We start from the raw sequence: 26,113 nt of genomic DNA, 5'->3' as shown, positions 1-26,113 counted from the left end.
TCTCTCCTCTCTCCTTTGCTGTTTCCTCTCTTTCTTTCTTCGCACAGGCAAAAAAGTACTTTCTCTGAGCCATAAAAACAGAGCTACAGCTCGCTGTGGGCGATGAGTGGACACTGAGGCGGACGCAAGGAGAGAGAGAGAGAGAGAGAGAGAGAGAGAGACGGAGTGGGAGGGGAGGGGAGGGGACGAGAGAGGAGAGAAGATGACAGGGAAAGTGGAGCGGGGGGGAGGAAACAGGGCAGTCTGCGTTCAGAAAAATGTGTTTTGGGTCTAATGGATTCCAAGACCCATGAAAGACCCCCATGCACATAGGAGCGCACGCCCTTTCACACTTTACAATTCACGCGCGTGCAAGCAAACACACACACACACACACACGCACACGCACACAGGCAGGAGGGTTGAATCAGAGCTGTTCCTTTGGGGGTTTGGGAACCATGGGGAAATGTGTTACTATTACTCTACCACAGGTTTAATACCTGATCCACTGTACACACACACACGCACACGCACACACACACACACACACACACACACATACAGCTGATTCCCAAGTTAACTTCCAAGTGATTGATCAAAGCATTGATCGGCTGTGGCATGGACTGGTGCTAATCACACTGAGGGAATGCAGTACAGTTTTTCCCCGAACGCCCACAACCAATCTGAAAATGAGAGAGAGAGAGAGAGAGAGATGGAAAAAGAAAGAACAGTTGTTTTTTTCCATGGTAAACATGGCGATTACTGTTTACATATAAATAACCTACAATCTACCGTGGCTTCCTGTGTGTGTGTGTGTGTGTGTGTGTGTGTGTGTGTGTGTGTGTGTGTGTGTGCGCGTGCGTGCGTGCGTGCGCGCGCATCTTGTATTATGCCTGTATTATGTCTATATCGACAGTAAATTTTGTGTGCCAGTCTGTAATTTACCTGTACTTCACAACCACGGCAATTGAACGCTCCACAGGTCTTCACTGCCTTATTGCGTGCGTGTGTGTTTACTGTCAGCGGAGCCTGCATCATATTTACACCTCTCCATACTGTATCATACTGTATCTCAGAGACGGCAGGGGGGTGGATTGGCACTGCCAGGCCAATGAAAAGATACAGTCAGCAAGTCCCATGATGATAGGATGGAGAGAGAGAGAGAGAGAGAGATGGAGAGATGGAGGGATAGGGTAATTTAAACAGCAATGGGCTCTGCTGCAGTGCAGGACACACTGTCCAAAAATAGTACATGGTGCTCAGTCCAAAATCGGTAGTTGTTTCAAGCCATTTAAAAAACATCTTTTAGCTGAACATGTTCTCCTATACTGAACAGATTATCCAAGGCCAGTACAGACTGTGTCCAAAGTCTGGATAGGCATTTTACTACAAAATTACATCATTCAGAACATGGGGATGAGTGACGTTCTTGCACCGCAGAGATTTTCTGGAGAGTGTAATTGGTCAGAAGTTGATTAGACCTTCAAGGTGGGCATGATACATTTCGTTTAATTTCCGCATTCAGCCCTAGGCTTCATCCTGCCAGCGGCACGGTGGAAGCATATCGTTTTGAAAAGACGTTGGAGAGCATACATACCGGTATGTTCTGTATGTACTCTATATATTACTTTGATCCTCCGAAGTTTCTTCAGATCGGCGAGCCGAAAATAGTACAGACTTCGGCTAGGGTTAGAATTAGGGCTATTCAACCATTTCATCCAGTTTCATCCAATCATTAACTTGATGACATCTTGATGATGTCATCAAGATGTGATTCACAATGTTAATGATTTTTTCATACCTGCAGTTCTAGGAAACACAGAATGGGGGGGACTTTTTTATTACAGCTCAAAGCTATATTAATGACATAGTAAAATGTGGTCAAATGTGGCTACTGTAGGCCAGAGCCATCTAATAGAAGAGTTACGATATAGAGGGGGCAGAAACCGAGCGCTCGAGCGCTGTTCATGCATCCTGAACTGAGCCAAGCTGGAAATACATTGTTTTCAACGAGGGCGGCACAAACAAGAGCTATTTTAAGCATGTGTGCAACATGACTGTTTTAAAGTATTGTACAGTAACAACTAAAGTCTCTTTAATGTTTATGTTGTACTATTACTACAAAACAATTTAAAATAAAGGGATTTAAGATCATTAAAGCTGGGCTGTTGCCAGAGTCCAATGCATTTCTGCCTATACTTCCGGTCCAGGACTTGGCCCAGTTGGTTGTCCCCACGCTCAATGCGTAGCCTATGTAGGAGAGCCGCCATTGGACTGTCCCCATGAAGTGAACGCAGTTTGCGTAACTCTGTCTATATCTACGACTCTGCTGTAGGCCTAGTGAGATGACTTGTTTAATACCTTGTGTCCTACACAGTAAAGTATTTCGTTCATTTATCAATTTGTGACTGAGAGTTAGCTCTAGGTGTTAAATTAACACTGGAAATCTTCAACACTGTGGATTGTCCGGTGTACTAAATGCCAGAGAGGACCCATGTGCTACACAAGAGGTACTTGACCTGGTGTAACATCAGATGGGATGAGAAATGTAGGCCCAGTTTGCACTTAAATGCTGCACACTGCACAATCCTAAGAGTTCCTTTAGCTTTCAAGAGTGTGTGAAAATGTACTGTACCTGTTGAGAAACCCTGAGTGCAGCCCAGCATACATTCAATGATAAAATGTATTTCTTTGGCAGAAATGTAACCGTCCCTGTTGATGGAAGAACAATAGAACAAACACTTGGCATTGGATCGGCTTTGTATATTCTGGTACTTTGGTACTGTATACGTTCAACGCAAGTGATTTGGTTGGCTGTCCTGTTTGTCACAGAGGAATAGAATCTTGGTGAGTCCATTTTGAAATGCAATTCTTTACATTATAATTGGATATCAAGCCCTATATTCAAACAATGGGAAAATATTGATTTAACTTAACTCGGCATGTAACAATATTGTAAGTTCATAACTCATTCAATGCAAGTGAATGGGCAGCAAAATGAATATGAACACCTCCTGTTTATCACAGAGGAATGGAATCTTGATGAGTGAGTCCATTTCTATACACAGGTTATGGGATACATTGGTAATAATTCAACAATTGGAAGATACCACCTTAACTTTTTTTAAGAATTAAAAAAGTATGTTGCATGTTTCATAACGTTTTCTAATCTACGCTATAGGTATTACTTGATGAGGAAGGGGACAAAGGAAGACATCTTTATGTCTAAATCTCTTAGTTCCACAGGTGGCTGTAACGAACGCAGACGTACATTTCCCTAATGGCACGTCGCTTGCTTTGAGCAGCGTGCATATTATGGAAATAAGCAGCTGCTTGTTTGACACGACGGGGAGGCTGACGCTAAGTGTCAAAGTGATCCTCTAATGTCCCCAGTATTGACTTTAGAGTGAGAGGGGCAGTTTTCATCATCTCCTAGACTCCTAATGTTCATTACATTGACTGCACGCTGCGCTGCATCCGCAAACACATGGTACACACAGTCTCTATCTTTGTCACTCTCACCAGAGCACGCTCTCTCTCTCTCTCTCTCTATCTCTCTCTCTCTCTGTCTCTCTGTCTCTCTCTCTCTCTCCCCCCCCCCCCCTCTCTCTCTCTGTCTCATTACCTTTTTTAGATTACAAATCTCTCATTCAATGACTTCCAGCAGGAAAGTGGAAGAAATTCAGATTCAGATTTTTGGAGAAATCTTTGCAATGGCCCCAGCCCCATATCGCTGGACAGACAGAAGTGACATGGAGAGGGCTATATGGCACAGACCGTTTCACAACCATGCTGCCCTTGACCTGATGTGTTGTCAGATTTAGTTTTTGCTGAGAAATCAGTCTGAAGTTGCTCAATATTGATTTATTTCAGCTAGTTTAAGATTTTGTTGAGAATATTCGGGAGAAGAATTACATCTCGGCATTTCTAGTCCACGCACTCTCTGATCAAGCAGTGGTTCTCTCCTCCCATACAGTACTCCACACCAGGATATTCCATACCCAAAGCTGCTCAGATGTCAATGAAAATATCCATGCACTGCATTTAAAGTGTATTGTGACTCCATTTATTGTGAGTGGTCGCGTCCACAAATAATACAGCGGTAAATGAAGAGACGATTTGCTGCCAGGTGATCATTATCGATATTGACTGTGAACTTGTGCCCCCAGGATCCCAACCTGAAAATGTATTTGCTGTTTACTTAAAATACTGGTCCTCAAAGTGGCGTCCTCGGGGGACCCGCAGAGGTTCTTGGCGGGATTTCAGGAGGTCCCCCAGCAAAATGAGGAACAGTTACTTTAAACACTTTTATTTTACAGCTATTCAAAAGAATGTGTGCGGCCCCGGCACACAAATGTCAGGGGCGTGCACAGATAAGACACCAAGTGGTGCTATAGAGCACCTGCCCTTTGGGCCCTCTGGACAGCAATGTGCCCTTTTGAAAGTTAGTTTGTTAATTTTATTTTCGTTTTGTATACAGTGTACCAAAATGAAAAATCAAAGAAAGACTGACATAGAAACATAGATTTTTCAGAAAACTGTCAGGATGTAGAAGACATTTTTAGAATCTGATCTCAGGTCAGAATGGGTTATACTAACTGCATAGCAGACGTGAGGTCCGCTGCACCAGCCACTGACACGTGTGTGATAAGCCGCGGTTCCCGGAAACCGTTCTAAATGTGACGTGGAACCTACAGCTGCAGGTTTTCCCATTCGTCAATGTTGGAAGCCGAGGTGTGTGTTCTCCAGTACACAGAGAAACTCCAGGGTGTCGTTGGGAGAGTTAGATGAGCACTCAGTCAGAGCAGAATGAACAGTCACTCTGCTGCCATGCAGGGCACCACAACACAGACAGGCTGTCTCTCTGGAAACCTCTGATATCTGGAGCTCTGCTCCGTCTTGGCATCAAAGCAGCAGGGAGGCGTGTGTGGTGTGTGGTGTGTGTGTGTGTGTGTGTGTGTGTGGTGAGTGGTGAGTGGTGTGTGGTGTGCGCGCGTGCGCGATGCAGCACTGCTGATAATATTTGATTAATATTTGCTTGTGTGTGTGAGAGCACACCAGGAACGATAATAGTGTGCAAGTATCCCAGTAAGTTACTAATAATAGGATGCTAATATGTAGTGTATGAGTATGCCCTTATCAAGACAACTGACAATGGAGCCAAGTATGGATATTTCCTATTGACGTTGTTAACTTGTCAACCATTGCACGACATCGCTTTTGGTGCGTTGGTCGATTACTAACCCTAAATCTAACGCTATCTCTAACCCTAACCTCAGTCTTAACCGGCCACGTAAGGAAACGTAAAGCGAAGTTGTGCACGTTTCACGATTTTCACGATTGTTTTGCTTCGGCAGCAGTAAATTAGAAGTTTCCGTAAGAATAACAGTAATTTCACTTTCCTAGTCGTCTACTCGCGATTAGCCTCGGCCCCAGGCTTACTCGTCTGTGAAGAGAATAGCCTGGTCACAACCTAAGGCAGAGACGCTAGCGGTCCGGAAGTGTCGGTCCGGAATATCCGTCAGATGTATTTCGCCCGGATACGATATTTTCCAGACCAATCGCAACACTGATTTGTAAAGCATCAACGTAATTTCCTTGAGCGGTACTTCCGCCAAAATCCCGCAACTTGCCCAGCGTGACTCGCGGTAGGCAGTACTGTATGTGGTAATGTCCATACTGGCTCCATTGCATGGTCCTGATATGAACATACTGGTGATGTATGCTGTATGTGTACTGCAATTTATATGTTTGTTGCATGTGTGCTGTGTGTGTATGTGTGCTTGTGTAATCCTCACGGCATTGTGTGTGTGTGTGTGTGTGTGTGTGTGTGTGTGTGTGTGTGTGTGTGTGTGTGTGTGTGTGTGTGTGTGTGTGTGTGTGTGTGTGTGTGTGTGTGTGTGTGTGTGTGTGTGTGTGTGTGTGTGTGTGTGCGTGTGCGTGCGTGCGTGTGCGAGCGTGCGAGCGAGGATGATAGATGGATAGTGCGGCAGCTCCAATCTGCTGTTTGACATGTTTAAAAATAGACAGATGAATGGGCGTCTCTCAGGTGGCCTTTACTCTCCCTCTCTCTCTCTCCCTCTCTCCCTCATCCTTTCTTCTCTCCTTATCTGTCAGCTAAGGTGAGTTGGCTTTGGCCGTGGAATGACCTGACCTGCCTGCACTGTAACATCCAGTCCATTTAACTCTGGAGAGTGTGCAGAACACGTCTCCGGTGTTATCCTGTTTGTTATGCTTCTGTTCTATTCTAGACCGTGTGACGTGGCTTTAATTCATGCACCGACTGGCCTGGTTGTGGAGAGCAGAGCTATAGCTAGAGCTTTAAAACTGTCACACCGCTTAGGTGCCTTCTCTGCTGTTTTAGGTCACAGATGCCCCCCCCCTCTCTCTCTCTCTCTCTCTCTCTCTCTCTCTCTCAATTGAGCGCAATTGGTTTATTTGCATGATAAAATGTTTTCCATTGTCAAAGCATACATACCACAGATTATCTGCACACGGTTATATTATGCTCCCACTGTACATTGAATCGACGTAACGTTTCGACCTACAGTATGCAGTCTTCATCAGGTACATGAATGGAGATAGGTCGATGCATTGTATATCTCTTCCATAAATGCACTGTGGGAGCATCGATAGTGGTGTGCGGAAAATCTTTGCTCTTGTATCCAGCACCCACTGAATTAGACTTGGATGTGAGTGCATTATCCTACGATTGCAAAGCATAAATATAACATTATTTTATGCTTATGCTTTTATACATAACAAATCATGAAATTACATAACATACAGTATGTAATCTACTAATCTACATGACACGTGAATAACAAACAACTTCAACAAACAACCTAACTCTCCCCCGGTGTCTCTCTCTCTCTCTCTCTCTCTCTCTCTCTCTCTCTCTCTCTCTCTCTCTCTCTCTCTCGCTCTCTCTCTCTCTCTCTCTCTCTCTCTCTCTCTCTGAGTCTCTCTCTCTCTGTTAATGTGTGTTTTATACGGGGAGAGTATGTATTTATGAGTATTTAAACCCCTTTTTATTGAAACGGCAGCTCATTGATTTCACCTGCTCACCCTCTCACAACTAGAACAAGAACTGGGGGATGGGAAATAATTCAACATGTTTTAAGTGCTATATGCGGGGAGGGAAGGGAGAAAGGAAATGGGGGGGGGGGGGGGGCACAAGAGAGTCAATAAGGAAGTGGATAAAGGCACTGGCAGATGGGTGGGTGGATGGATGCATGGGTGGATGGGCGGACTACAGTAGGTGAGAGTAGAGGCTGGTGAATGCAGAGTGATGGATAGTCAAAGCAGACAGTTCAGTTTAGATGGGTGGATGTCAGCTGGCCTGCAGACGGGGACCTGAGCGTCACTACACAGCTATAGCTATAGGAGGCCGGTGGTGGCAGATGGTCCGGCCCTGCACACTTCACTTTCAAAAGGAGCAGGTCTTCTCGCCTCGCGAGCATTCCGTTCAGTGGTTGACAGATGCCATTGATTATACGGATGGCACCCTGGCATGTGCTGTCACGCCGTCACGCTGTCATGCTGTCGCGCCCCGTCACTCATCGGAACGGCACGCCGCGAATATGCCCGCGCTCACGCTCGCCCACAAATCACACGTCGCCGCCATGCACAGAGAGAGAGAGAGACGCTAATTCATAATGAATGTGTTCTCAAAGCTCTCATTATTACGGGCCTACAACTATTGTGTGTGTGTGTGTGTGTGTGTGTGTGTGTGTGTGTGTGTGTGTGTGTGTGTGTGTGTATGTATGTGTGTGTGTGTGTGTGCCGGCGCGCGTGCATGCATGCATTTACCCCTAATGGTGAAAGAGGCCAGCGGAATGAAGGAGAGAGGGGAGGGACGGGTGTTATAAATGATTCAGTCTAACCGAGCGATCAACGCTACATGAATTCACTTGATGAAATGTTAAACATGCTGTCGACAGCGGGCATATTGCTGAGCGCCGCCATCGGAGGTCACACACACACACACGCGCGCGCGCCGCGCACACACACACACACACACACGTACACAAGAATACAGGCACACATACCTGCACATAAACACTTGGTTGTTTGCAGATTGGTAATGGTATAAATTAATTCACCGAGATGATTTTACCTGTGATTGCTGCACAGGCGGTTCAGTGAATGTTTGTGTGCGTGCGTGCACATGCGTGCGTGCCGTGCGTGTGCGTGCGGCACCTTCGCACAGGGCAGAGGACCATTAGCCGTGTAGAGAGAATATTTCCTGCCTCATGTAATGTTAATTATGATGATTCTGTTAAGTTTACCGTGGTACAAAGCTCCCATAAAAACAAACAAATTACGCCATTAAAATGTCTTTGGCCCACGCCGGCAACAAACAAAGAATTAGGGTCGTCGTCATAGACGGAGATTGTAATGATGATTATTAAATTATGAGTTTGAATGCATGCACACAGCATGCCTGTAGCGGGCCTGTTGTGTGCAGATAACACGAACCATGAGAGGCAAGCAACTGTGTGCCTTGCATTCATATACTTACAGTGGTGGATAATGTACTCAGCCCCAGTACTAGTGGAGCAACTAGTAAAAGCAAGTACTGACGTACTTGCTTTTACGCAGTACGATTTATTTAACCCTCAGAGTGTTCAAATGTACAACTGGATACATTCATTCTGAGCATCTTACCATGTACTGTAGTTGTCTCATTCTCTCTCTCTCTCTCTCTCTCATTCCTTTACTCTGTCCATCTCACCTCTCCCTCTCAATTCAGCTCAACTGAAGATGGATTATTGACGTGACTGTCAAAACACTGTCACAGAGACAGTTTCCAGCGGATTACTTTACATAACGCTCGTATCAAAGCAACATAACCATGGCCTCCTAACCAGCTAATTTATCTCTAGCCCCATCCTCTCTATCTGGTGTGTGCGTGCGTGCGTGCGTGCGTGCGTGCGTGCGTGCGTGCGTGCGTGCGTGCGTGCGTGCGTGCGTGCGTGCTTGCGTGCGTGCGTGCGTGTGTGTGTGTGTGTGCACGTGCATGTGTGCGGCATTGCCTGTGGTGCCAACAGCTGTTAGTGTTTACCGCTATGCCCGTCCACACAAACAACCACATGGGCAACCTTGGTCCAATGCTGAGGAATAAGTGCATGTGACACTATATATGCTTCCCTCAAATCAATGGAGAAATGACATTGAGCAGCCGGCTTCCATTTGTATAGTTCAGTACAGTGGAATGGCCAATGACACTGAGAATTAGATGCAGCTGGAGCTACATTCACTCAGATACAATGGTTTCATTCCTGTGATACATGGATTTTACTCCACCTCAGTTGCGTGGTTAGCGTTCTCATTATCTCCTTGGCTAGTCAAACACAATGGCTGTTAGGCTATTGTCTCTGTGCATAGAAGACTAATACAGGCACACACACACACACACACACTCCCACGTGAATACTTATTATGAGATATAAAACAGAAATGAGGGGGGGGGGGATTTCAGCTTGCTACTCCATATTTAATATTGTGCGTCTGTGTATTCATTGCATGACCGTAAATATTGTGGAAGATGCTGTTTGTTTTTTGAGGATTGTTATCCACTCAGTTCTATGTATCATAGTTTACAGTATATGGCCCTGGTGTAAACTCATTCCAGTTCAAGTGGTGGACTGAAGTGTAGTCAACTGTGATGTTTGGTTGGCAACACACACACACACACACACACACACACACACACACACACACACACACACACACACACACACACACACACACACACACACACACCTTAAATTGGAACAGAGCAGCAAAATGCGATCTGAGACAGTAGTCAAGTAGTATCCTCCCATTTTGACAAATTAATTTCAGGCCGTGACACAATGATATTTAGTGTGATGATGAATTGCCCATGTTAGGGGTTTAGGTTTAGGGGTTAAGTTATTTTCCTCAGGGATGCTGTTAGTTGAACCAGTGACCTTGTGATTACCAGATGTACCCACTGAGCTACAGCCGCCTCGGGCCCCTTTTTAGTCGACCACGGTCTCTAGACGGCAAAATAAAATATCAGACGTGCCTTTCCGTTTAGACGACAGCGGCGTTATCGGGGGTTCCAGAGTGGAAGTCTTTGAAAAGGCTCCACCTCCATGTAAACGGGCAACGTGAGGGAAAAACGCTAAATGTGTGACGTCATGAGGCTCACGGCGCGCATGTGCAGAGCCATAGAACCACGCAGCATTGGTGTAAACCTAAAACCAGTGGTTTTCCACTAGTGGTCCGGGGACCACCGCTGGTCCTTGAGGGGGTCCAGGTGGTCCCCAACTAAATGATGGAGAGTTGGTAACAAAATGGACCCTTATATAGATCTGTAACTCTTGAGAGCGTAAAATGATTACATTATTGTTAAACATCTGCATTACTTAATTTACTAGAAGTCTACACAATTAGAGAATGTGGAAGCATTGTTACCAAAAGCATGGAATTGTGGACTAAATTCTTTAGTTTTGGATCTGAGAGGCTAGATCTTATCAAATGGTGGTCCGTGTAGACATATGCATTGTTCATACGCATTATGTTACCTGTCAGCCACCGTACTAGAGAGTAAAGTTGATTGATGCTTAAACAAGTATTGCACTACATATTGTAATTCACCTCTTTATAACTTTATATGTTGACTCACAAGACAGGCAGGGTTTGTCGTCTTTGTCGATTTCAGTTACACTAACCTTTGGTATTTATTATTTCAAGTTATTCTATGTGCATAGAAACTAAAGAGGAGAGATGTAGACATATGCATTGTTCATATGTTACCTGTCAGCCACTGTACCAGGTGGAGAGTTTGTATGTGCGCATGCGTGAGAGGACTTGTATTATTATACTGTGGTATTTACAGAGTCGAATAAATTAACCCGTCACGGCCCACCAGCGGGGCCCCCCGGCCCACAGGTTGAGAACCGCTGTTTGAAAGTTATACTTAGTGCGACTTCACGAGGACATTGCAGTGATTTAGTGGAATGTTCCAATGCAGTGTAGCTGCATTGTAGTTCCACTCTGCTGCAGAGAAAAGGTTAGTTTGTCTTTCCTGATAGGACGGACAGAGAATCACCTCTTTCAATGAGCCCGAGGAGATGGCTATGTTTGACATTGCACGCTCTCGCGCGCACACACACAGACACCTACCACTCCCAGGGGGGTTATGTATTCAATAAAAGTGTAAGTGTGTGTGTGTGTGTGTGTGTGTGTGTGTGTGTGTGTGTGTGTGTGTGTGTGTGTGTGTGTGTATGGCGCGCGCGCATGTGTCCTCCATCAATGCAAACAGAAGAGGTGTTGACAGTGACACTGGTTAGCACTTCCTCCCCTTGGAGAGGAGAAAGTGCTGACCGGTGTCAGTGACCATGGTTGAGGGTCAGGGCTTTTGGAATACCATACCCAGCCGACCCGCTGTGAGAGGAAATCCACACCGCCCAACTCACCAAAATATGCGTTAATCAATAATCGACCAACCGCATCTGACCCGACCCGCAAATTACCCTACTGTAAACATCATAGTCCAGACTGAGCACAGAGAAAATAATTGTTACCGGACACAACATCAGCAGAGCAGCAATACTCCAAGTTGTACAGTACCTTAGGCTTGTTCTTCAAGCATTCTTTGATGGAGCTTGTAGAGTGGGCTTAATGTCATCATTGTATTTATCTACAGTATTTATAATTGTACAATACCTCAAAACACAAACAGACACTTGGCAGCTTTTACATACACAGAGAGATAGGCCCTATGGCCAGTATGTGTGTCCCACACACTCATTCCAATGTGTTTACAGTGTACCTTTTAACATGAGATGAAGTGGTGAGAGCATACCCGATTGCCATATTAGGATGTGTCCACAGTAGCTACTGTAACTAAAATTGGACATATGATTCTGACGAGAGAGTAGAGAGGCGGAGTTGGCTTATTTTATAGCTATACTGTTGCTGTGAGCTTAAAACTCTCATACATCATAACCTACAATAAACGTCGTCACAAACTTCAATAACCAAAATACAAGGATACCACTTAGAGAAAACTAACTTGTAGTCAAAGCCGGTGACTTGTAGGGGGTGTGTGTGTGCACTCGTGCGTGCGTGCGTGTGTGTGTTTTGACCCACTGCCTGAACACGTGAGATTTTCTTGTAAGCTTACCCAAACCTGCAGGTTGTCATTTCTCTTCCTTCATTCCTTCCCTCCTTCCTCAAACCATGCTGAATACTCCATCTAATCACTTCATCCACCCATGCGATATTCTGCAGCCAGTGAAGGAGAACAACGGTAACAGTAATTGATAGCAGATTACAGTAGAAGGAGACCATGGTAGCGTATCAGTTATTAGGATATGCACCGGTGGCTTTTCCCCCGGCTCTAGACATCGTGACGTATAGCAGGCCTTTGTCGTCGACGAGTCCTCTTCATCTTAATAAAATCTCTATTAGCAACTCACCCAGCCAGTCTGATTAACACACTCCCCACTCCCCTCTGCTGCGGACCCTCCATCAACTCACGTATACGGCTCCGTTCCACGTCGAGGTCAAGCCACCACTTCGACTACACAAAGATCCCATCTGTGTGAAGCGCTCTTATCGTGACCATCATACATCATCATAGATATTAGATCATGTGCATCGTATTCCATGCTTAGCCCAATCAAATCATCACAAATGTCATCCCGGCCAATCACAATTTGAATCTTCACTTTTCTGTCCTCACTATTTGTCTTCAATGTTTGTGTTTACACATAGGAGGGGCTAGCGTGCCTCAGAAAAAACTGCAATCCGGAACTCATTTAAATGAATGAAATGTTATATTTGAACCAATTTGTATGGTAGAGTATGTTGATGTCATGACAATACAGCACATCTGCGGTGGTTGGAGTGAAGTTGGTCTTCCTACTCTTATTGGCTGACACGTATAGTACTGTCTAAAACAAATAAGTGCAATATGGTATCTCCCCTGGACAAGTGGCGACTGCCTCTTTGTAGAAATGTCAAATCCCGGATAGGACATATTGCGGCTTTGAAGACAGCTCACCGGATGGATGAGAGCTTCTCATAGCACACAGACACAAACTTGCACAAAGACAGCAAAAGTAATCCTTGGCTTACTCTAGCCTGCAGGTGAGCTGAATGGAGGACATAAGACCTGGAGGGAGATGATGGAGTGTATGGAGTGTATGCCTCGATATGCCTCCAGCATATCGAGATTAAACTGAAGCATGTATCGATTAGAACAACAGAACTTGAACTGAACCACAGTTATTGATTTCAAAACTTGAACTGAACCACAGTTATTGGTTTCAAAACTTCAACTGAACTAAGGTTATTGATTAGAGTGACAAAAACATGCTTGTTTGGCCTCGTAGATGTAGAGTCAGCACAGCAGTGAAAAAAGGAAGCGGGGTGAATGACATCCGACTCTACTCCCAATGTGTGTTTAGGACACACAAGTTTGTTTGTTTGCACACTGTTCTGGGAGTTTTCGATGTCAACTATTAGTAAGTAAACATCAGGAAGAAGCGTGACTCAACCATCAGGATTCGAACTCCATTCTTTTATTGTATATGTCATCACACCGGAGAGAGACTAGTGTCTTCCTCCAGAGCCAGAGTGTGTGTGTGTGTGCGTGTGTGTGTGTGTGTGTGTGTGTTAGGCTGCACAACAGTGACACTTGATTAAAACCACTATTTTCGTGCTGGGACACAGTCAGGGACACAGAGACACACAAAGCTCCGTATATGAGTGGTTGCACCACTCAAGACAAAAAGTACTATATTATGAGAGCACCATGTTATTATTTTATAAAAGTGAATTATAACTCAACACATATATTTTCTTGATATTTGCATTAGCCTATGATTAATCAGGAGAGGTTCTAATAATGCCATGGCACATTTATGAGGACATTAATTGCCCAAATATGAAGACCCAGACGGACACAAGGACACACACACACACACACACACGCCCTCCAGGTGGCAGATTGTAAATTATTGAATTGGATGAAGAGATTAACATTGTCTGAAATGTAAAAAATTACACAATACGGATTTGAGGAATACTTATTATACTTGAATTCTCATATTATGCTCGCTGATTATTATTCACATCCCATAACTTTACTTTACATGAATGCCTTTTATCGAAAGAGTGTCCCTGAATGTGCCTGCACTTGATTGTCCCTGGTAAGATTCTGTTCCATCTTCACAGTGACCTTAACAGAAGTCAGTGCAGGGACCTGAGGTGAAAGAGAGAGAGATATACTTGGACAAAAAAGGAAGAGACAACTTCTTGATAATAGGACACTTTCTTTTTGCAACTTGCAAAAATGCAAGTGGCTCCACCAAAGCGTGACAAACCATTCCATTCCCTCATCACTTTGCTATAGATGTGTGCTAGTGGAAGACAAGACACTTTCCTTCATCCCTTGTGGCAGTGTAATAAACTAGGCTTTTGGCAGGGAATCTGTGATGCTTTATCCACAATTCATGGAATGACTTACCAATGGATCCTGAGATATGCCTTCTGGGGAACTTCTCAAACTTTAATATTACACATACTGTAGTTATTCCATCAAGCTTACAGAAATCCAAGGCCACTGCCAAAAACATGTATAGCAATGAAATGGGAATCAGATCTCCCTTTGCCAGTTTGATTGTGGCTCTCAAAAGTGAAATGTTTCGTGCCCTTTTGATCGGTAACTACAGTACCTGTCAGTGGGGAGTGTTGGAATATGACAGACAATACCATGAATATGACAGGCAATTCCTGCTGTCAAAATATGACCCCCCCCCCCCTCCAGTAAAAAAAATCACTGTTTGAAATAGATGCTTTCCAAGGTGTGATTTGGGGTCCTAAGGATGAATACAAAATGAATATCAACATCTTAAAACCAAAATGTTGAATTGTGAGTTTGAGCTCACATGCTCACATGGGGGGTAACTACCTGCCAGTGGGGAGTGTTGGCTGGGAGGAGGAGTAGGACAAGACAGCCTACTTACTAAGAAATCTGATCATCTTCTCTATACAATTTGGCAAACATGTCTCAATTACATGGAGAATCTCTCGTCTCACACCATCATCCATATCTCTGTATTCTCAACACACTACAGTGACATTAACCGTAGACCCTATTTCAAGAAAAGTTTACAATGCATTGCACCGCTGCTTCTTGTGAGCTCGATTGTTTTTTTCTATTTTTGAAAAATTGTTGCCTAGGAGTTGAAAGTGGTTATAGTCTTGTGCAGCCAAATGAACATCTTCGCCTGCTGATACGCCTGGTGACATCCTGGGGATTGCAGGAGTACGAATAATTCAAAGGTTGGGGGTTTTGTGAGTGAGCTTTCCATTTATGCGAGACAAGTTTAACACATTTTGTACATAATACGTCCTGAAACGTCATAAGGATTGGAACCGAGAGGTGCCTTAGACGTCTGTGGACGTCCTAGCGACGTCCAAACGACGCGGGGCGAGATAATAATATTCAGAATAATTACTTCTTTTTTTTTTGGCATTTCGCTTTTCGCTTGCCGTATGCTAACGCTCTGTGAAACTATTAGCTTGTCATTGACTCCCATGTTAGCGCGGCGGAAAGAATGACTCGTATCTCCTCATCCAGGGCGCTCTCCGTGGTGATGAATGGATCGATATGCTGGCGCTGCGTTTCTGCTCCTCATCCGTCTCTCCCGCAAAATATGAACTCTTTTTGTAGCGTATATAAATATATTAAGATGATCGGAGATTGTGATGGCACTTTGTCAGTCAACTTTTTTAAGAAAGTATTTCCGGTTCATGGCTTTCAAAATGGAAGCGATCACTACTCTGGCGATTACTCCGGCGCAAGCAGCGCCTTTATTTTGATGCAGTTCCGGTACTAAATGTGTTAAGGAGCTTTTTGCCTTGCATCTCCTCTGTCTTTGAGGAGAGCATAATAACGAGTGTCTAGTCAAGGTGACGGGTACAGTTTGTGTCACTGACTGTTCGCCCTTATTCCTGCCCCCAAACCTTGAGTCGCTCCTCTAATACTTCACCCAGGGAAATTGGATGGCATCCTATGACCTTGCTGCGTGCGTGCGTGCGTGTGTGTGCGTGCAAGCAAACAAAGTCACGAGGTCGTCAAACACACACCGCAGTTGGTGTGTTGTCCTCATCATACCCATGCGACTGCGCCCTTCATCAAAGACAGGGTCTCTGTGCGCATGCGCGTGTGCATGGCAATGTGATGGACTTCTTTGACTTCGTTTGTTTACCTTATTAAAAATGACATGCGTACAAAATCCACCTCCTCTCCTCTCCTTCTGTCAGCGCCTGCCCTTGTGGACACATCAGTGGTTGTTTGACTGTCCGCCCGTCACGTCACACTACACAGTCGTGTCATCATTGCAGCACACGGTTTTGGGCCCAGAGGTTAATTGGCATCCTGTCATTTTTAATTGTGCCAGACAGATCTTGGAGTTGGGAGGGCTGAGCAGCCTGCAGAGATATGGGGACCTATCGTTGCGTGCTATTTTGAAAAACATTACAAAAAATGTTCAAATAGCCAATCTACAAGCTCACAACGTGTTGATAGATCGGTTAAAAAGTGTTTTTTTTTATACAGTAAATAGTAAAATATGGCTAAGCTGTTTAGGGATAAGGGGTAAGGTGGTGCGCAAGATATGGCCCTGAGAGTTTGGATGCAAGACCACATGGTTTGCACACACACACACACACACACACACACACACACACACACACACACTTGCGCGTACATCAAACACGGCACGTTTATACTACTTGCACGACTATGCTGATGATCTAAGGCCAGAAAGGTTCATGCTCTCTTTGTACATGAGCGTGATCGACCTGGATAAGAAAAGAGTGTCAGTTCCCTCTCAAGCACACAAGTCCTGATAATGTGCCGATAATGTACCTTACCCGATGTGTTCTTCTTTGTGCTGTGCAAACTGTGGATGTGTGCGTCCGTGCGTGCATGCGTGTGTGTGTGTGTGTGTGTGTGTGTGTGTGCGTGCGTATGTTGGGGGGGGGGGGGGGGGGGAGCTGTCATCGTGAGCAGGTAATCAAGCATTCATCATTTTATGGAGAATGGATGAGCGGTGAGGGGCTGGCAGATCTCCATTCATAATGTATACCGATCTAATTAAGCGATGTCAAGGCTGCACGCTGTGCCCCTGTCTGCCTTTGATCGCCGCCATGTTGGATGTGAGTCACGATGAGAGGAGATATCGGATGATGACTATAGCGCACAGCTGTCTGTTCTGGGCGTCAGCGTGGACGTCCTTTAAAGGTCTTTGATAACATTTGCTCGTCGTGTTTTGTGTTTAAACAAAAAAGACAGCATGCGGTCTTCTCCACTTTGTATTCTTTACACTTTATATCGAGGCAGACGCTAGGACGCATGAGAGGCATGCATAATAGCAGAGAACGTTCCGGGGGGATTTGACGCTACGGTATAGGCCAACGCGGGAACACTCGGCTCCCACGTGGCTCCGTTCTGACTGTGAATGTAGAACTAAGGGAGTGTTTAAAGAACGTAGACAGGCTTGCACTGTATGTGTCGCTAATCAATGCACACTGTGTTTTTCTTGTGTTTAACCCATTTTGTGCGGGAACCCCTTTTGGTGTTCAGGCCTAAATGGGTTAAAGAAATAAAGAAAAGTAAGGATGTCATTGGGAAGGAATCTGAAATATGGCATGTAGCCACGAGATTTGGTGATGATACGTACCTACCTAGCCTGGGTTCCAGCCTGATTTGCTGCTTTCCGTGGACCTGAAATGTCACTTCGCAATCACAGAACCCAGGCTAGATGATACCGCCTCTCCATTGAAAAAGGAGAATTTGACACCCTCGTGTGCGCGCGTACGTGTGTGCGCATGTGTGCACGCATGCGTGCGTCTATGTGTGCACGTTATTGTGCCATGACATTGTGCATGTGTGGTCTCCTTTGTATGAAGTTAATTATAGCAGAGCCTTCATGTACTGTGAAAGATGAGCCCTGCAGCTCGTCTTAGTAATTAAATGACAGTCACCAGGAGACACCGTCCCTGAAGTCACATCTCAGTGTTTCTTCAATCTAACTCGGGGCTTTGGTGGCACGCTTAAACACTCTTCATTCAGTCTCATATGGAGAGAAAAAAGGAAATCTTCTCAAATTCTCGCTTGCAGACACTGGACTCTGCAGTACACTTTGCAGAGTCCAGGCACCGAACATAAACACATTCTAATTATTAATTAACCATTTAAGTAATTGTACACTTTGTTGTGCTACTGCATAGTGTTGCGCAGCAAAAACATTGCCATCCTACAAGCTCACAATGTGCCGTGATACAAATCAATCGTGAGCATGCAATGCAATATCAACAATTTGTCTTTTTTACTTTTTCTCTATACTATACTATATAGTATATACTATATAGATCTATATACTTGTATATACTGCTGTTAATGCAATACTCTTTCTCCTGCCTAATCGAAGCACTCTGGAGTCCCCTTTCCAGGGTCACATTATGATATATGACATCATCACCATATCCACTCCAAGCCCAAGTTTTGCTCTGCCGCATGTCGAAAAAAAAACCAGAAGACCTACAAGCTCACAATGTGTTGCTTCTGTGACATATTGAGAGCGTGTATAGGTCGTCTATGTTCGACGTGAAGTATGAATGCAAGTATGGAATCTGACTCTTTTTCATTCACGAAGGCAGAAACACTGTGCATGCGGTACACAGAGGCAAATGTACTCCTGACTTTGAGCCTGCGTGCGCTCTGGCTGATAGATAGGCTAATCACGTATGCTTCAATCAACGTCGTGCTTTGCTAACCTTGCACAAAGACACATAACAACTTCCACCGTGGCTTCCGGCCCACTTTCTCAAATATTGTGAGAAACGGTCAGAGAGGGCATGTTCAATCAACCCTATAGCAACCGGGGGGGGCGGGGGGGGGGGGGGGGGGGGGGTGCAGATTTACAGGTCTGCGAGCTATATGCGCGCAGTAACATGATAGTCGTATCTCACCCATATTCTTGTACAACTCTTTCCATACATGATCTTCCAGAATCACCTGATTATTGCCGTGGCTATACTGTACTCCCATCTTTTACGACTGCTATACTGCATGGACACTCACTCATGTTCCACGCTTGTCATTTACTACTAGGGCCAGGTGAGGCGGGCCAGGTGAAAAGGCTAAAAGGTGATCTAAAATGACAGCATTTGAATTGCCTGGCTGATCTATGTCAAACATGCAGCAGGGAAAAACACAGTCACTCCAACACTGGATCCTCTCTCTCGCTGTGATCTGTGTTCATGCTCTGTGATCACAGAACATGGGGGGTGTGCAAATAATGAATGAATGTTGTCTAGAGGTTGGAGCAGGACATGGCAGAAGATGAAATACGGGAAAGTAGGGCCACGGCGGTATTCACAAGAGAGACTGTTAAAAGTCTCTCTTGTGAAGGTTGTCTTTCCGCCATCTTCTTGGACTTTCTTTTTTTAATGAACTGCTGCCCCTCCAGAAGCAGAAAACTACCAAAAACATGTATTTACGGGCACTGTCTGTGATGCATTGTGCGTGCACTTTGAAGTGAGCATAAAATAAGTCATAAAGAAGTCATAATCATAACACTCAATAGCTTTGCCATCAATATTGCAGCGTCTACCTACCTCTGTGGCTCACTGGCTCCTTCAAGTGGCCAGTTATGGAACTGCATGTGTGTGTTATCTAATCTATTGCACTGGATAGCAGAATGCACGTGCACTGACTGGACGCTTCTCCTCTCTTCTCTTTACAAAACAGATATGGAGACATGGTACCTAAGACCATCCTGGGAAGATCTTTGGTTCTATCTGCTCGCTGAGCGGCGTTCTGGTCATCGCTCTCCCGGTGCCCGTCATCGTCTCCAACTTCAGCCGCATCTACCACCAGAGCCAGCGTTCCGAAAAGAGACGCGCACAAAAGGTGACCTGCAGCCGACAACCCCCCCCCCTACACACACACACACACACACACACCACACACACACACACACACACACACACAGCCCCACCGCCAACCTTACTGACTCCTTATAGAAGTCCACAAAGGGTTCAAACACGACGGAGGTCTCTGTAACAGACTGTGTCGAGGCCTGCTGAGTGTGCAGGAAATGCATGCGCCAAACAAGTGCATGTACAGTATATTCTGTGTACAGCAAATACACAAACGCACTACGGTGCAGTTCTCAGACAGAAACCTTCAGTTATTCTTCTGGGTTGAAGCTAGAATGAGAATCTCATTCTCCACAGTTCTCTTATGTGTAAGTGCTTGTTGGCATTGAGCATGGAGTGGTTTGTGGCATGTTTGCCAGGGCTGCCCGTATTTCCCTCCTCGTCCTCGAGTTCCCGAAAGCAGCAAATAATGAACACCTTGAAAAAGGAAAGGAGAGCAGCACACATCCACGGCACCTCATGTCTCGTCGCAGTACAACTCGTGATGCAGCCCCTTGCTCTTAATTTAGAAATGTTGGTCGCAGTGGAATACACACGGGACGAGTCGGAGAGAGACCCATGGAAAGACAGAGAGAGAGAGAGAGAGAGAGAGGACTTTATCATCAAGCACTTTCAGGGCATCACGTTCCTCCAAGATCAACATACTGTTTTTCTAGTTGAGTTTTAGAGCTTTGTTTTGCCCTAAGGGAGACATTATGGAAACATGCATGCTGGACAGGGAGCTGTGTGTGTGTGTGTGTGTGTGTGTGTGTGTGTGTGTGTGTGTGTGTGTGTGTGTGTGTGTGTGTGTGTGTGTGTGTGTGTGTGTGTGTGTGTGTGTGTGTGTGTGTGTGTGTGTGTGTGTGTGTGTGTGTGTGTGTGTGTGTGTGTGTGTGTACTGCTATCATTGTGAGAAACAAATGTCCTCTCAACCATAGAAAGATCAGGACAATTAGATGAATTAAGAAAATGTCCTCATTTTACAAGAGGCTGGGTTAGGGTAGTAGAACTTATGGTTAGGTTTACGTTTAGGGTTCAAATTAGCGTTAGGTTACAGTGATGGAGGTTAAGATTATAGGTTTAGTCTTAAATCGAGATAAATCAGTCGGAAGTCCTCACAAGTACAGCAGTGCAATGATGTGTGTCTGCGTGCGTGTGTGCATGTATCCACACTCCATCCATGCCCTAGCAGGGCTTTGCTAAGCAACAGGCATCATTCAGTGCCAGAGAAGTGAGCTGATATTCGCTGCACTGTTCAGCGCCTCCATCCCCCAAAGGTGCGCTTTATTTACTCTTCTAAAGCCGACCGCGCGCCAAGCTCTCCACTGTTTCCAATGTACAATCCAATCCGCCATGGTAGCATTCGCACAATATACATAGAGACCCAGAGGTACACACACACACACACACACACACACAGTACATGGACGGGCTAAATTAACATTTGTGTTTGTTCGCAAACAGAAAACCAGGCTTGCTAGAATTCGCGCGTGGTCGAAGAGTGGAGGGGCTAGCGCTTATATGCAGTACAAAAGCAACACGCTCTTGGCTATGACGCTGACAAGGATGTAACCGTGGAGATGCAACTGCTCTCGGCCGCTGCCGGTGTTTCTGTCTCTTTTTCTTAGCTTTTGTTCATTTGTTTTCCCTTTTGTTTAGTTCTTTCTCTTTTTGACCCATCACATGACATGACATGCCAAGGCTAAGTGCATGCTGGGTATAACTGATTCCCATGCTATACCGACCCCTCCTGCGCTGCTCATGTCCTCACTGGATTCCATCACCCGTAGAGGAAAGTGGCCGGCCGAGCTGCAGGCCAATCAGCAGCAAGCGCACCACGCGCCACAGGGGCACAGAGTCAGTGTGGCAACGAGTCCAAATGGCTCTTTTTTTTCGACGGCAAGAACTAAGTGAACCGGGCCAAACGTATTTCACGGGTTCTGGGTTTGTTTCCATGCGTTTCAGATAAGGTTCTCTGAACCTCCTCCCTGCTCAGGAGGAGGTAGTATCACTAACTCTGAGTTATGGGTTCCCTGAGCTCAGAATTGTATTATTATTTTCTAAAATAGTGACTTTTTTATGACGTATACCTCCCCCTTGAGGGATGGTTGTGGTCACAATGGAAACGTAAGCAAAGAAAGCAAGAAAAGAACTGAACTTAATTCTGGTTCTGTAGGCTTGACAATTATGCCGTTTTATGCAGATGATCACTCTCCAAAGGCCACTTCCACTGCGTCACAGTGATTCTGTCCCCCTCGCCCCCGACACCACGTGGCTCTGCTGGATCAAACGAGGCTCGAGTACAAAGTGGTTTTAACCGTGCACACATGAACACCTGGATCCAAACACTGATCCACACATGCTATATCGTCTGTGCTGTGAACGGGCTGAGATTGACACTCAGAGCCAGCTGTCATTATGACAACAGTAACACCTTAAAATGAGACGTTGAATGCATCCACATGTTCTCACCACGTTCTGGTAACAAGCAGGAAGGTTGCTGCCATGTCGTGAGAACGTCGTAGCGCTGTCCGGAGCTCCAGCTTTCGGACAGGACTCCTTTGTGCTGCCGGTTGAGGGATACCTTGTGTAGAACCTTTGAGAGATTAACGTTGTTTTTTTTGTGCTCCGAAGGCGTCCAAGGAGGCGGGCAAAGCGCTGGTTTGTAAGATCAACCCCACCTTCGAGGTGCACCATCACCATCTGCTACACTGCCTGGAGAAGACCACAGTAAGAACGCACACGCATGCAAACACTGAAACATGATTAGCATTAATAAACACCCATTCACCAGTCAATTACAACCTGGGTGCCATTGAAAAACGTTGGAGTTGTATGTTTCTGCAAATCACAGACGATTTTGATGTTTCTGAACCTGAAATAAGTTGCATCAATGCAATCCAGGTTCTGACCCAATTGTAGCTTTACACGTCAAGTAGGCTACTACGACTACTGTATGTCATCGTCTTCTTTCTTTTATTTTCTCGGCTAATAATATCCCATCAGGAGTCACTCACCACAGATCTACTTGTAATTGATTATAACGGCCTATTGGCAGCTGATTCTGCACACCTGCCTAGAAACGTTGAGATTCAACTTATCAGTGGTTTGCAAAAGCATGCAATGGCTACATTTTTCGTTGCCGATACATTTAGTAAAATCATGACCCACCTGTAGGCCTTGTCCTTCTGCTTAGTACTGACCGCCGTTTACCGCTTACGTCGCACAATGCCCCTGACTCTCTCCCATGTGCCCCGTCCTCGTCTCCAACCCCTGTGCCTCCCCCTCTTCCTCCATGCCTCTCCCAGAACCACGAGTTTGTGGACGAGAAGACGTTCGAGGACCGCTGCATGGAGGTGAGCATGGTGAAGCAGCCGTCTCGCTCCAACTCCGTCTCCTCCACCTCCTCCTCCACCCACGGCCTCACGTGCTGCTCTCGCAGGAAGAGGAAGACGAGCTTCAACGTGCCCAACTCCAACATGGCGGTGGGGCGGCGGGGGAGCGTGCAGGAGCTCAGCACCATTCAGATCCGAGAGAGGCCCGTGGCCAACAGGTCCTGAACACTTTTGAGAGCTCCTTGAATATCGGTGGTTCTCAAAGGTTTTAATATCAAGGACCGCCCCACCATAACTCTGGAGTGTAACCGATTGAACCAAATGGACCAACGGGTCCAATTTGGTTCAATTTGTACACTCGGAGTTATGGCGGGGGACTCAGAATTACAGACTTGTAAGGGTCCATTTGGATCAGGCCCGGCGCCACGCGGGACTCAAAATGGGTCATTGCCCCCCTTAAATGGACCACCTTGACCCCCCTAGTCAAGATTTGTTTTCAAAGGGCGCACGCCACTTACAGTAGCACGGAATGCAGTGCACAGACAGACAGACAGACAGACAGACAGACAGACAGACAGACAGGCGCAGCGTACCCAAAGGCATCTAAATGTAAGGCTGCCCCCTACTTATGCAAATGATCCCCAACTCCTCCCGCCGGGCCTGATTTGGATCCCCTCAAGGAACCCTGAGGGTCCCTGGAGGACCCAACTTTGAGAACCACTGCCTTTAAAATGATTCTTTATTTTGACAGTCAAATGGTACACCGGTTTGAGTGAATAATAGTGGAATGTAAACGCTGTATTTATTTTATACTTAATTGCGTGTGGGTGTCGGCACACCCGAAAAGCGAAAATGGCCAAACTCACTCAGCTTCAGCCTTTCTTGGTGCACGACACCTGCACGCAACGATGTAAACTCAGGATTAACTAAATGCATTTACTGAAGTACTGTAATATAATTTAGAGGTACTTGTTTTTTTACTTGAGTATTTCCATTTCTTGCTACTTTTTACTTCTACTCCACTACATTTGAGAGGTAAATATTGTACTTTTTACTCTTGACTACATGTATTAATTCAAGGGTAGTGGACTGCCTAGATGTAACCATGTATAAAGTGTGAAATCTGTATTTCTGTCTGGAACAGTTACAGTGGCGACCTTTGCAAAATATGTTAAACACAGACAAACGCGAGTCACTATCATCTCTGAGTGAATAACAAAATGGTCTAACGAGTGAAATGAGTTAGCGGCACCAGAGGTCCATGTGACACTCTATTCCCACGTTGAGTCAGGCTGGAGGAATCCAGGCTATGTCCAGCTGTGCTGGGGGGGCTGTGGGTGGTCCGAGTGGTCTGGGAACCCCAGCCCAAACATGGACAACTGCCTAAATCTACTTCACTGTGTGAATATTGGATCTCTCTTTCTCTCTCTCCCCCTCTCCCTCCTTCTCTGTGCAGCAGGAGAGCTGTATCAGCAGTGACCCTCGTCACTTTATCTCCTGCCCTCTTAGTCTCAGTCTGTCCTTATCAGACCTATAGTCGCTTCTCTAGAGGCTTTTTCCACTTCGTCCAATGTGTGAATTAGCTCATATTTCGGTGTGCTGACTTTCACAATCAATCAAAGATGTTCACATTGCGAGTTTGACAGAACACTCTACCTATTGAGAATCCGTTGCTTTAAATTACCTTGAATTTGTAGAAACTGCTGGAAGAATAATTGATCAAAACCTTGACATAGCCCCACTACTAGTACAGTACTAGCTTTTGCATTGGACGCTACTTCTTTACTGTTTTAAAACTCTGCACAAAGCCGTTGCATAACTATAACCGTGTGTGTGTGTGTGTGTGTGTGTGTGTGTGTGTGTGTGTGTGTGTGTGTGTGTGTGTGTGTGTGTGTGTGTGTGTGTGTGTGTGTGTGTGTGTGTGTGTGTTCGCGTGTGTGTGTGTGTGTGTTTCTCTCTCTTTTGCCGTTAGCCGCTCCAATCTGAACGCTAAGTTTGAGGAGAGGGCGCCTCTGAACTGTGACCAGGCGCCCTACATGACGGCAGCAGTCATCAGCATGAACTCGCCACCCGTCACCTCGCCGGAAGGGGACGAGTCGGCCAGCTGCGCAGACTACTCTCAGGCCAACATCGTCAGGGTGTCTGCCCTCTAGACCTCCAACCCACCGTCCTCTGACATGGCAACCCCAGCCATGCCTGGAGGAAGGAAAATTAAATGACACAAAAAGATGAGAATGGCGCGGGGTCGGGGAAAAAAACGGGCTAGCGGCATCGCTGGCTGCAGGGAGCAGTGTTAGCAGCCTGGTACTACCCTCCATGAAAACATCTTTCAGTCATTAGCCACTATTTTCTCCTTTATTCCCCCCCCCCCCCCAATATTACGTATGTTCCAATTCTATGTCTTATAGCGCAGAAGAAGGAAGCCAGCGTTGAGGGTTGTACATTTTCTTCTCTTTTTTTGTACCACAGCAAACGGTGGTATCATTCATGAGAGAATATTTAGTCTATTGAGCTCTTGACACGGTAGATTCGGGTAAGTTGAGTTGTGTGAAACAACTTTAAACAAAATGCAGAGCAAAAGGGGGTGCATGGAACATGTCTGCGTAAAGCGTGTCTGAGCTACGAGCGGAGCTGTACGTGTGCACACGTGTGGATGTCTCGCTGCATGTCTGTCCATCATCCATCCATCCATCCATCCATCCGTCAGTCTCTCTGTCTGTGTGTTCGTGTGCATGGCCCCACTGCCCTTGCTTGTGTTTGTGATTTTATGAGTTAATTGCCAGTCGGCATGAGCAATAAGAGGTTGGATCTTCTTCACTGCACAG

The 26,113-nt window shown here is 45.7% G+C and overlaps 1 protein-coding gene across 1 annotated transcript in view; it reads left to right on the top strand.

The window, feature by feature from the left end:
- The window catches only part of kcnd2 (potassium voltage-gated channel, Shal-related subfamily, member 2), a 130,026-nt gene extending 104,456 nt beyond the window's left edge, over nucleotides 1-25,570 (top strand). Inside the window, 7 exon segments of the mRNA XM_080756876.1 lie at nucleotides 19,784-19,809; nucleotides 19,812-19,945; nucleotides 21,418-21,513; nucleotides 21,516-21,521; nucleotides 22,588-22,683; nucleotides 23,262-23,506; nucleotides 25,261-25,570. Of these exon segments, the coding sequence (XP_080613002.1) occupies nucleotides 19,784-19,809; nucleotides 19,812-19,945; nucleotides 21,418-21,513; nucleotides 21,516-21,521; nucleotides 22,588-22,683; nucleotides 23,262-23,506; nucleotides 25,261-25,441 (784 nt within the window). The 3' untranslated portion in view covers nucleotides 25,442-25,570.
- The last annotated feature ends 543 nt before the right edge of the window (nucleotides 25,571-26,113 follow it).

This window comes from Protomyctophum bolini, assembly GCF_963924005.1.
Source record: "Protomyctophum bolini genome assembly, chromosome: 23".
Taxonomy (NCBI): domain Eukaryota; kingdom Metazoa; phylum Chordata; class Actinopteri; order Myctophiformes; family Myctophidae; genus Protomyctophum; species Protomyctophum bolini.
This window is presented reverse-complemented; position numbering and strand designations above follow the sequence as displayed.